At 39.9% G+C, this 13061-nt stretch overlaps 1 protein-coding gene across 1 annotated transcript in view; it reads left to right on the top strand.

The window, feature by feature from the left end:
- SKOR2 (SKI family transcriptional corepressor 2) overlaps nt 1-4517 on the top strand; it is a 54626-nt gene extending 50109 nt beyond the window's left edge. Inside the window, exon 8 of the mRNA XM_006891751.1 lies at nt 4455-4517. Coding sequence (XP_006891813.1) covers nt 4455-4517 — 63 coding nt within the window. The remainder of the gene's footprint in view (nt 1-4454) is intronic.
- The last annotated feature ends 8544 nt before the right edge of the window (nt 4518-13061 follow it).

Raw genomic sequence — 13061 nt, 5'->3', positions numbered from 1 at the left:
CACCCAGAGACTCCTGTGAACCAATATCAAGGTTTTAAAACTTAGCAAGCTCATGAAATATTTGTGTTTATTATAATAAATAGCAAAGACTCTCTCATTCACAAATGAATTTTAATTCTAGGAGAAATATGTTCCATTTTAAAAACATCATTCTTTATCTAGTGATGAATCCCATAAAGAGTTAGTTGCACTTTTAGCCCAAAGGTACCTCTCTGTTGGTTCAAATCTACTTTCTGTTCCATGGGAGAAAGGTGGGCAGTCTTCCTTTGATAGCCTGAGAAACCAGGGGAGGTGATGAAGAGTGGGTTCCAACCTGAGTTTGAGTTTAAGGTTAGGAAGAAGTATGCATATTTTATTCCTCAATAACCTTTAGATTAAGCTTCTTCCGAGGACTAGAATATAGTTATTTGTGATGTGAGCTTACACTCTTATGAGTCCTTGATAACCTTTATAAATAGTTTAATAAAAATGCTTTTAAAAAGCATCTAGATAGGAGCCCCTACTGCAGATTTGGTGCACACATGCTTTTTATTAGCTATGATTCTTGAAAGACTTTGTGAAGCTGCCACCATGGCAAACAGCTTTGCCCAAATTCACATCCTCAGAACTTTCTGGATCCCCTTCCCCAGGAGACGGGTCCGGGCAATGAGCTAGTGTTGAGGCGCCCTCTGCTGTTTGTCCAGGATGCTGCACTCACTCGCAGCCAGAGGAAAACCTCAAAGTTCTTCATTAAAAGGCTCAATTAAAATGATGGTCAGTCAGTGGATTTAATCCTGATGTTGTTCACTGTGGACTTGTGAAGAGTCAGTTTACCATTTGCCGGTGACTGGAGGATGCAGCCCCTCGCAAGGAGAACAGCAGTGGGTGTCTGTTGGTGGTGGAAGCACACAAGCCATTTGATGCAACCCTCTGTTCTTGGAGCCCGCCTTTCAGTGTCCATCAGAATGGGAACTTGCCCAGATTTCTACCTTCTTGACCCAGAGGGCTTTTAAAATATATTTTACATATGATCTTAAAAGTATTTTACACTGTATTTTTATATGAAGATGCCTGGCCATGAGTGGAGTATGGTTTTGTGGGTAAATAGACATCAAAAAGAGGTCCCTACAAGGCCAGTATCTTGACAAGTCTGAACTTCTGTGGAAACGGCCTCAAGATTCTCCAGCAGTTGACACGTCTTGACACTCACGTGTCTTTTTCAATTCTTTATCTACCTTCTTGCATCTTAGCAGTGCAATCAATTCTTTCTCAGTTCTGCAGACTTTTTTATCTTTGGCTTTTTGAGATGTCTGAGTTCAGCTAAGCCTCTCTCTACACACGTATTTATCTTTGAAAGGGTCTTGATACTTTCGAGCTACTAAAACGATCTAGATAATTTAGAAGTAATACAATACTTGGAATTTTTTTTCCCTCTCTCTTAGGACAAGTCTGATAATTTCCAGATCGGTAGAAATGGAGTGAAAGCTGTATGAAATCCCATTGTGGGAGATTCACATGCAATAATTAGCTTAAGGGGAGCTCTGGTGGCCTAGTGGCAAGAAACTGCACTGCAATCCCAGAGGAACACGGTTCGAATCCACCAGACGCTCTGCCGGAGAAGGAGGCGCAATATCCTCCTGTACCAGTCAGATCTGATTTGACGGTACACGTACACAAAATTTAAAAAAAAAAAAAAAATTAGCTTAAGTCGAACCAGTCCTAACTTGTGTTCTTTGCTGCTGCTGTTGTTATTGTTGTTATGTGCTAGCATTTAACTCAGAACTGACTCATAACTGACCTTCCAGGGATTTTCAGAGGCTATAAATCACATAGGAGGAGATTACCCATCTTTCTCCTGTGGAAAAGCTGGTGAATTCAAACCATCTGCCTTTGAGTTCGCAGCACAACACCTTCCTATTAGGCCACTAGAATTCCTCTCTTTGTTGAGGTCTCTGTAAATCCAATAATGAATATCATTGAATCTGAAGCACCGAAAATTTTGATAGGTCTTATTATATAATTTATCAAAAGAAAAAACTTTCCAATATTGTTCTAATATATTAGTATATCATTGATTGTAAGACACATCCAATTTCAGAGATATTTAAATGTCAGAATGAAAATGTGCCTTAGAATCAGTGGGCTATAGTCGTTTTCATGAACATTTAACCTATGTGTTAAAATACACTTTACTTATTTTCCATGATTTAAAGTTTAGAATTAAAAATTAGTTGTCCTAAGATTACCCAATTTAACTTGACAGATATTGTAAGTTAAATCTGAGCTTAGGGGAAAATCATTAGTGCATATTTTATTCATTGCAAGTCTCAATTTACTATTGGCATTAAAATTGCATGAAAAGATATTTGTGTTTACTGTCGGAAAAAGTTATTTGAACCTAAAATTTTCTTCGGCTCACAACTTTTTTTTATTTTGTAGTGGTTATTTGCATTTTTTTTTGTTTGTTTCAGAAAGAAACACATCAGTCAATATTGGGGTGAGGATAATTCATCAAACAACTTAAAATTCCAGTCTGGACCTATGGGAACCAAATGAGCTTATTTGGAAATGTCTTCTTTTTTATTTAATCCTTTTTTCTTTCTTTTCCTTCTCACTTTTCCATCTGAATGGAATGCTCCATTAGTGTTTCTAAAGTATGCAGAGTGAAGGAGAGGCATTCTGACTTAGATCTGAGAGTGGTGCCTGTCAGTGAAGTGGTTTTCTTTGGGTTAAATAGTTTCTTTACTTTAAGTGGTTCATACTGTTCTTATGTAGTCTCTGATACAGAACGGACACTTATTGAATCTTTGTGGCACCCAATCTTGATGTTGAGGACTCTTTCTAAATGTGAATGTGGCACAAACACAGCTTATTGGTAACTCCTCCTGTTCAAAAGTTTACCTTGGTTTCATGCGTTACCCTAAGTAGTTGAACTCCACTCGAGGCTCTGTTACATCGTGCACCTGGAAAGAAAGGTGAACCAACTGCTTTGGCATGTCGCAGGATACATCACAATGGAAAACCAAGGTTCAGGGGCATCTCATTCATGGCAGGTGTAGCATAACGTACAGTGAAAAGACTAAGTAATAGGAGTCGGCCTCTGTGTGGCAGTTCTTGTTATAGTTATCCAGCTGCTCTCAGCCCTGTCCTTTTTTTTTATTGTTTTATTAATTTTAATGAACATTTACAGAGATTTTGGATTTCCATTCATTCATTGTTGCACTTTTCTCCCTGCTCAGCCCTGTTCTAAAACACGATGTTAGGACACTGGGCTTCTTACACACCATCTGAATTGTTCATTTCCATTTCCACGCTGCTCTTTTTCAGCTGCCTGTCCAGCCCTTCAGGTTACAATTGTATCTACACAGTGTGATGTTTATTTCCATCTTCTCTCACCATTACTATTTAAAAGGCTGTTTGATTCCACTGGTTGGTTATTTTTGTAACAGGCTCCAACTCTTCTTAATTCAGGCTAGTAATATTGCAGATTTGTAGCTTTTCCTCCATCTCTAAAGGTTCATATTTGCTAACTGGTGGACCACAACAGCAAAACATACGATGTGCTGGGAATATGGAGGATACATATCACAATTTCAGAGCTGTTAATTTTGGAACTAATTGTAGTGAAAATAGTTTTATTTTGAAATGAGAATAATTTCCTTTCCCTCAGTGCTATTACATAATAGTCATACGTCAAGCTAAATTTAAGGGACCTGATATTATTATTATTATTATTATTATTATTATTATTATTTCTTTAAATGTAAAATAGAGCCAATTTTTTTAGAATCTTGAATTCTATTTTGTAATGATGAAGACAGTTTAACCATAGAATACTTTTACTGGGGTTCCTATGCATTCTGATTTCAGCTGTGTAAATTTTATAATGAAAAGTAGCATATTAAATCTGGTAGGATTCCTTTCAAAGCCTCAATATTCAAAAATACTATCTAGATAGGATTCTCCAGGGTCATATTTCCCATTCAATGCAATTATATCTGATCCTTTTTATTAGTTACTTGTGAGTTACTCAGAGTAGCAGTCAGTATTGAGTTTTACTTGGGATTTGAAAGGATAGCATTATTTCACAAAGAAGTCCCTGTAACATAATGAAAGATTACATTGAACTGGTTTATAATCACATTCTTGTTTTGTGACTTTGGACATAACAGTTGACATTACAGCCTAGTTTTCATATCAAAATTTTAGCAATAATAGTCCCACATGCTGGTGATGTGTTACCTGTCACCTTCAAATATTAGCTGCAGCTTCGATTCAGTGTCATCATCTGTTCTGGCCTTGATGTGCTAACAGGCCAGAGGAGCCCCGTGCCCCAGAAGCCCACGCTAAGAGCACACAGAGCCCTCTGCTCCTTGCCGAGGACCCAGTTGCCAGGCAGTAATGAAGGGTCAGCAGCATTCTTTTGTCTCCAAGTCTGAATTACCTCTATAGTCTTGCTTGTTTTTCTCTTACAGATCCCGTATGCAGCAAGCTTGATCAGGAAAGAAAAGCTTGGTGCCCATCTCAGCAAAAGCTAAAAGGTGAGGTGGCCCGGGAAACACAACATTTTCTTAACTCTCTGAAATGTTCTGCTTGATTGTATGCTTTTATCAGTGTGTTTGAAACAGCTCAAGGGCTTGGTAAATTTACATCCTGTGTTTAGGCCAGCAACACTGTCGAATGTCTTTGTGCCTGGAGATGGGACTTCCTAACTGAATGGTGCCTATTATAAATCCCATGGAAAATTCCTAAATCCACGACAATTGTCTGTTCAGCCAGCAGAAGTGACGTTCATTCTCTTTCAAGGTTTTCTGCTCATGTTCTTTCTGCCTGCTGATTAAACTATCTGCAATAGAATCAACTTAGACTCATAGCAGCTCCATGTCTGTCCGGGTAGAACTGTGCTTAGGTGGCTGGTTGTGTGGGAACACATCACAGAGCTTTCTTCCAAGGTACCTCTAGATGTACTCAGACCGCCCACCTTCACGTTAACAGCCGACACACTAGCCATTTCCACCCTCCAGAGACTCCTGACATCCCAGTGGTGATACTTCCAAAGAAAACAAGCAGCATTCTACTGCTGATTCATGATGTTGTCAAGAGGGCTCAGTCTTTAGAAGAGATATTGTGCTGGGAAGAGTAGAAGGTGAGCCAAGGAAAGGAAGACTTTCAGGAAGATGGACTAACACCAGCGAATGCAGCAGCAAGTTCAAGCACAGCAGAAATTGTGAGGATAACACAGGATCCAACAAGGTTTCATTCTGCTGTGCATCGTGTCACTGTGAATCAGAGTTGGCATGATGGCACCTACCAGCCACCACAAGGGAAGTGGAACTGTCAACAGGTCACATTTATCATGTGTCTCATCTTCTCTGTCTCTCCTTTATGTCCAACAGAAATTCCAAGATCTAACTTTAAGTGATTTGCTGTCTGATAGTATGATGACAGTTAGGGGCCATATAGACCTTTTGGTCTAGCAATAGTAGTATTCCATTTCTCCACACCAACAATAATCTCTCTACAGCTGCAGCAACGTTCAAGGTTATATCCCTGGCAGTAATTTAAAAGGCAAATATTCTGGATCATTAAGGCAAATAAAATTACTAGAATCCAAAGACTAGATTTAGCGTATCCCTAAACATTGAAAAAACATCCTTTTTATTCCATAGAAAATAGTTTCTAGGTCTGTGTGTATGCGTGTACACACACACACACACACACACACACATACTAAAATTGAGAAAATGCAAGATACAGGACATTGTTACTGCTGAAATGATATATTAGGATGGCCAGAAAATAGTTATTGCTAAATCAGGAAAAACTCGGATGTAGCATTTGTTTGTTAGTGTTCATGGCCAATGAGGATGGCAGTCATTTCATCAGTTTGATCTGTTTCCATCCAAATATTCCTTCCTAGTCCTTCCAGCTGGAACATATTTCTCAACTCAGTAAAATTCACTGGCGGAAGGACTGCCCTGCAGTGCAGTGCAGTGCTGCTTTTCCAACCCTCCACACCTCTCTCCTGCACAGCACAGGCCTCTTCACTGAGGAGCAGATGACCCCACTTCCGGTCACCATAAGCAGCAGATGATCCCACTTCCGGTCACCATCTTTATTAGTGATACTCTTCAGTAAGTGTTTTAAATGATGATGATTATGTCATCGTCTTCCAAGCACTCAGAACTCTTTCCCAGTTTCTTGTTTAAATGTTTTCCCTTCATTTGTACACAAGGAACTGAGGCACAGAGAGAGGGGGCTTTTGCTGTTCATGTTGGAGCCAGGAACGCACCATGGTCCTTGGCTCTACACCCGGTGCCCGCTGACACATGGACTTCCAGTGCTTGGTGAGCAGCTGCTTCAGAATAGAGATGTTGGGAATGATGCCTTTCCATCTCTGGGAAGCCACACACAGTTGAGCCTGCGTACGTAATTCCATGCATTCGAGTATTTTCCTCCAATCAGCTAAGATGATGACTCTGGAAATTCAGGCTGTGGAGACAATTTTATCAAAGAAATTGGAGCAGAAATAATCCAAATTTTCACTGTTAAAGTCTGTAACACTTTGAAATGTTAAATCAATTTTGTTTCAAGTCAAAGAGAAATTGTTGAGATGCGGCTTTCAAATAATCTTGTCATGGATGTTTAACACACATCCGGCAGAGTCTGCACATCATAAATGTGCAACTCAGTGACTTTTCACAAAGTGAACTCACCTACGTTTCCAGTCCAGATGTGCACTTACCTCATGTCCCTTCCCACTGTTGAACAGCATCAGGCTTGCCTCTTTTTGAAGTTTACATGTTCTCTTGACTTCCTTTCTTCAGAGCATTGGTGAGATCCATCCCTTAGAGGATGGTTTGCTTTATGCTAAAGAAACTCATCCTCAGTAAACTCTCCTTCGCTCCTTTCACTTCCTCCCTCATTTTCCATGCTTGTCAGACAGGAGCTGCTCGCCTGTCCACCTACAGAAGATCGGTGGCCCAGAAACCACGCCTCTGATAGTGACACAGCACCAGCGCAGGGCAAGGTGGAAGCAAACAAGATTGATTGGTGTTTAGTAACTAATGCTTCCTCCATGCTGATTTTGTTTCCATCCTTGCAGACAACAGGGATTTCTCTAAGTAGACCCTGGTGCTTTCAGAAGATTAGTGGTTACTTAAATGCTTAGCTAAATCAGCCAAGCAGAGAATCACAACCATATTGTTAGAGGCAGTTGCTGATTCTCGACATGCCAACCCTGCAAGGAGTTACCCCAAGAGAGATTACCAAATAAAAATCATTACACTGAAGGAGAGAGACAAATTCTGTCTTGCTGAGTGACCACAGGTTTCCAAATTAGGGGCTGATGCATTAAGGTCTTACGCTAGGATGACCCTTAAGGTAGCATGCTACGGGCTTACCACCCAGTGGATTCCAACGACTATTACGAGGAGGAAGCTTTTCAAAACCACAGGCAATCCACTTAATAAGCAGAGCAAGTACTGCCACATATCACTGTTCTACAAATCTTTTTTTCTTTTTCTGCCTTGCATTAGAACATTAAGAAGTTCTATGTTGAGTCAAAAAAATGGAAGTCCTCCCAGACCCAATTACTAATCATGTAATTTCATTAGAAGAGGCAAATGTTTGTTCTTTTTTTTAAATTTTATTTTATTATTTTTGTGTGAGTGTACCGTCAGATCAGATCTGACTGGTACAGGAGGAGCTTGTCCCTCCTTCCCCCGCAGAGCATCTGGTGGATTCGAACTGTGCGCCTCTATGATTGTAGTTGCAGCTCCTTGCCACTAGGCCACCAGAGCTCCCATGTTCTTAATACCATCAGTCTCAAACTTTAGGCATAAAGCACTCTGAATATTGTTAATTTCCCTTGATAACTCCTTTAAGATCCACTGTCCATGAGTTTATCTAAGCATTTCTTCACCCTAGGCATGGTCCCCTTTAGGGCAACGAATTCTTGTTTGTTTACCTATAGGCTGTTTAAAGTGTGCTTTATTTTGTTTATCTTAAAGATGCCCCATTTGAGATCAGGCACTATGATTTCTGCATTTTGGTTTATTTGTGTGCTTATCAGTACAAGGGAAATTATTGGAAAAATATCCCAAAATGCTAAATGTGTGTCTCTCTCATTTTATCATGCTTTGCATAAATTTTTTTTTTGCTTTGCATAAATTGTATATTTTTTTTTGCAAATGAATGTTTGCAACAACCTTGCATCTTTCAATACCATTTTATTTCAAAAGCATATGCTTCTTTTATGTCTCTGCGTCATAATTTGGTCATTCTTCCCAAATAGTTGACTTTTTAATAATACTACTGTACATTTATTTAATAGACCAGAATATAGTATAAACATAATTTTTATATGCACTAGGAAATCAAAAGATGTATGTGACTTCTTTCATTGCAGTATTTTCTTTGCTATAGTGGTCTGGATCTGAACCCATAATATCTCTGAGACCTGTATTTTTGCCTAGGATATTTATAATATCAGAAATCTCTTGACAGTATGTCTTGTCTCTTGTTATTTATAGAACCCAGCTCCTGCATAGACAGCCCAGTGTAATTTATGTGACATTTTTACCCCAGATAAAAATGAAATTAAGTTAGCACTCTAACTTTATTATTATGTTACATACATATTCTCCCAAGCACCGTTGAATAATATGTAGATTTTCATCTATGCATCAGCCTGTATCTGTGATACATCTGTGTGCCACCTAGGAAATACTCAGGTTGTTCACAGATAATGGAATCCTTTTACATTAAGTGCAAAGAGAGCATTGGGAAGGGACTCACTCCTAGCTGTAAAGAAAAGGACCCCTGGTGACAAAATAGAGAGCTCTGGTGGCTCAGCGGTAAAGAGTTGTGCTGCCAACACAAAAGCTTGTGGTTCAAATCCCCGCGCTGCTCCACAGGCGAGAGATGAGCAGTCTCCCTCTGCAGTTGACAGCCTCTGGAAACTCACTGGAGGATCAGCCACGAGTGGGTTCCACCTTGACGGTGCTCAACACCCACAGTGACAAAGTGGTTAAACACTAGACTGCTCCTCAGAAAGTTGGCATTTCAAACTCAGCCAGTGGACAGCCCCACAGAAGCAAGAAATCTATGCTTCGATAGAAGAGGGCGGCCAAGAAAATTGGATGTGACCATCCTGCTCTTTCACATGCACTCTCTATGAGGTGGATTAGACTCGACAGCACATGTAACACAAGTCATACATAAACCTGTCGGCCAAGCCAGAAGAAACTAATAGTTATTGAGCACTGGCTGCCAGGTCCTGGGCTAAATTTCTTACTGCTTTATTTCTTTTGATTATGTCAACTGGATAAATAAGACTTTGTTATTTTCCCTATTTTATATCTAAGAAAACAGAGAATCAATGTGGTGACTCGGCTGACATGTGACAGTCAGCATTCAGTGCAGTCCTACTTAACTCTAAAGCCCCTCTCTCTTTTCCTAGGATCATTCTGCTGCTTGTGACTCTGAGTTCTTATCTGGCACACTCTTTCTGTCAATCTTGAGTAATAGTCTCTTTGAATCTCACTCTCAAGGGGTGGCTGGGCCTGACAAAGGATTCTTCCAGCTCTAAAGTTTGACAATCACTCTTGCATCTTAGACCAATCTTTTGCTGTATTCTCTTTTCTTTGTCACAGAGAGCCTGCTTTAAAGCTATTTGCAGACCACCCAAGGACATGATCAAAGACTTTTACCTAAGTCTGCATCTCCTAACTTTTCATTGTTCTGGAAAGTTTAAAAGATTTCTTTTTTCCCCATGTTAACTGATACTATCTTAATATCAGCTATCTTTTTTTTTAATTGTTTGGGGTATGTTTTTTTATTTTTTAAATACTGGTTTACTTACAAAGGTCATATACATTGTTTTTCACACCAGATCTTCCTATCTTAAGATAGTTATCTACTTTGGTAAATTCTTGTTATTTCACTTCTAGAGGAATCACCACCATAAGTATAGTAAAAAGGAAAAAAAAATATTGACAAATTGTGGTGGGATTATAATGGAACATTTTGTTTCTTCATTTTCAGTGGATCATAGATCCATCCAATAATGTATTCATCTCTCTCATACAAAGTCGGATGTACAAAGGACCAGACTTTCAAGAGTCTCCGCAGAGATGAGCTGTTTTTTTGTTAACACAATATACCCTCACTGTTCTCAGCACAGTACTTATTTTTTCAGACTGACCCTTCAGTTAGCAGTAGCACTGCTACTTGCAGCATTTACAGTTGAGAAAACCGAAGTGCAGAGGCATGAGTCGTCCGTCCGTGGTCTCAACAGGAAGTGTTGTGTTCTTAGGTGCCATCAAGTCGACTCCTCGCCACCCTGTGAACAGACAGGAACCCTGCTCTATCCTGTACCGTCCTCACACTCGCTCTCATGCTTCAGCCCAAACAACAGTCACTCATCAGTCCATCTCGTTGGGGCTCTTCCTCTCTTTTTCTGACCTTCTACCTTTCCCAGCACAACGACTAAATGGGAGGCCCAGAATTTCAACCAGCTGTGGTTTTTAAAATTCACATTTCACTTGTTCTCCTCTGAATCGTAACCTCAAATTCTGACATCTCTCAAATCTTCTATTATCAATGTAACAACTGTTGGTTTTCTTGATCTTGACTCAGAAAGGCTTCTACCCTGCTTTTTCTGTTCTGACACCTCAGGACAAGAAAAATAGATGAGACCTGGGCCACTTAGCCACAGCTATGAGGGCTTAAGGGCATGGATATCTGTCTGTCCTTCCCACAGCGTTACGTCTCAGTATCTACTCAAACAATCCAGAGCTCCTATAGTCCAGTCCAGTGGCTTTGGTGTAAAGGAGGCATAGCAAAACAGCACACTCTTAATAGTTCTAGTTTGACAAGCAAGGATGTTAGTTTTAAGACTAAGGTCCGCCTGATTCAAGCTATAGACTTTTCAATTCTTCCTGTGCATCTGTAAATTGGACAATGAATAAGGAAGACGAAAGAAGAATCTGTACCTTTGAATTATGGTGTTGGCAAAGAGTACTGAGTATCTCATGGACTGCCAGCAGAACTAACAAGGCTGTCCTGGAGGAAGTGCAAGCAGAGAGTACTTCTTCAAGGAAAGAGAGGTGAAACTTCATCTCACTTAGTTTGAGCATCTTTTTAAGAGAATCTGGTCCTTGGAGAGAGACATCATGTTGGGAAAGGTTGAAGACCCTCAACGAGATAGACTGTACCTCCTTAGGACTAATTGACCGCAGCAATGAACTTGAGCATTGAGATGGAGATCATGAGGATGGCACAGAATAAGACAAGGTTCAGATCTGTTGTTTATAGGGTCACTGTGAATTGAGGTTGACTCAACAACACCTAACAACCGCAACAAGAAGTCAGAAGATAGGCATAACAAGTATTTTAATAAGAAGATACTTCTATCATTCTCACTTAATTTTTTTCTTATCCAAGCTATCCTTAAAATTGTCCTCTCCTAAGGGCATTGCTAGGCATTGTTTTAAAATGCTGTGGCTCTGTGGATGCTTATGCTGTGCTTTTGTTTTACTCCAGGTACACAGAACCCTGAATCTTGTTCACTTGTAAGATACAGCCTGCCACTGAGCACTTCTGACCTGCCTAGAGACTGCAAATGGAAAGGGCTTGGGAATCAAATGCAAAATCAGGTTCAGGCGAACCCAAGGACACGTGACCTCAAAGCAGCATGGACCACGGTGTCAAATAGACTGCAGCGGCCATTCATTAGTGGGGAGCCAACAAGAGCTGTCACTACTTGTTACATCTTTTGGTGGAACCAAAGTTTGAGTCTTTGTGTTTTTAGAAAGCCATCTGAACCCGGAAGGTGCGGAGTGCTGTCAGCTCACCAGCGTGGAGAACCTGTGGATGGCCCCGGGAGAGTTCAGTGCTGCAGACATGGAGAGGGCACCTCTTCAAGACTTTTACTTTTGAAGACATGGATCTTGGTAGAAAGCAAACACAAGACTTGCCCTAGAAGTGGGGATCACATTTCAGCTGATAGTAAGACATCAGCTACACAAATCTGCTTTTCATAGCAAACTGGACAAACAAACGTACAAATGGCCCCTTCCTCGCTGGTACTTTGCCTGCTGTATGAATGAAGATTGTATTCCTCTGGAAATATTTTACAATTTAATATTGAGTGTAATTAAGAATATAATCATGTTATCGAAAATGGTATTTAACTGTTGTAGTTTCTTTAACATTCATGTGGATAAAAGAAGTCTATAATAAAAAACTATGAAGTAACAATTGTGTTCATGTAGTTAAATGCACTGAATTTACTTGGGGAAAGTGAAAGGAAATATTGGATTACTTTTAAATTATTTTATCATAACATATTTGAAGAAACTATTGTTTTAAATTGAATTCTTTTGTAAATTTTTAAAGGCTAGATTAGCCTTGAACTCTGGTGGCCTAATGGTAAGAAGCTGCACTGCAATCCCAATGGCATGCAGTTCAAGTCCACCAGATGCTCTGAAAACCCACTGGAGGGTCAGCTGTGGGTCGGTCCAGACTCGATGGCACATAACAGATTAGCCTGTAGCTATTCTCATCAGTGGTAGACTTCCTTGTAATACTCGGATTTTTGTGTGCACAAGGGAGTATTCTAAACTCCTGTTAAGTCTTTCAATATCTTTTGTGATGCAATTGATCTCCTTTCTTCTTAACTGTGATTATGAATGAAAGTCCATGAGATCATTTCATGCCCCAAATTATTACAGATGAAGGAGAAGAAAGGAAGCTCTCAGAAGTTCTAAGATAGTACCAGTTGTTCACCAAAGATGACCTCCTAACCTGAGGAGGTCAAAGACCATCCTAGCAGACTTCATCATCCTTTGCATTCTTGGACAGATTTTGAAATCCATTTTTTGAAACTAGTTTTATTATCATGAGCTACCTAGAAGTATTTCACTCCTTACCTTTGGGACAAATGTTCTTATCCTTAGATACCCTGTTAAGAAACCCAAGAAGGGCTACTCAACTCATGTGTCATTGAATGTATGTGTGTGCTTTTGAGCCCATAAAAGAATGAAAAGCTGTGTCAGAAAAGGGAAATAAGCCAAAGC

The sequence above is a fragment of the Elephantulus edwardii genome, unplaced genomic scaffold (assembly GCF_000299155.1).
Source record: "Elephantulus edwardii isolate Elephantulus edwardi_28Jun2011 unplaced genomic scaffold, EleEdw1.0 scaffold00103, whole genome shotgun sequence".
Classification (NCBI taxonomy): Eukaryota; Metazoa; Chordata; class Mammalia; order Macroscelidea; family Macroscelididae; genus Elephantulus; species Elephantulus edwardii.
Note: the sequence above shows the minus strand (reverse complement) of the source record. Positions and strands in the feature narration are given on the sequence as shown.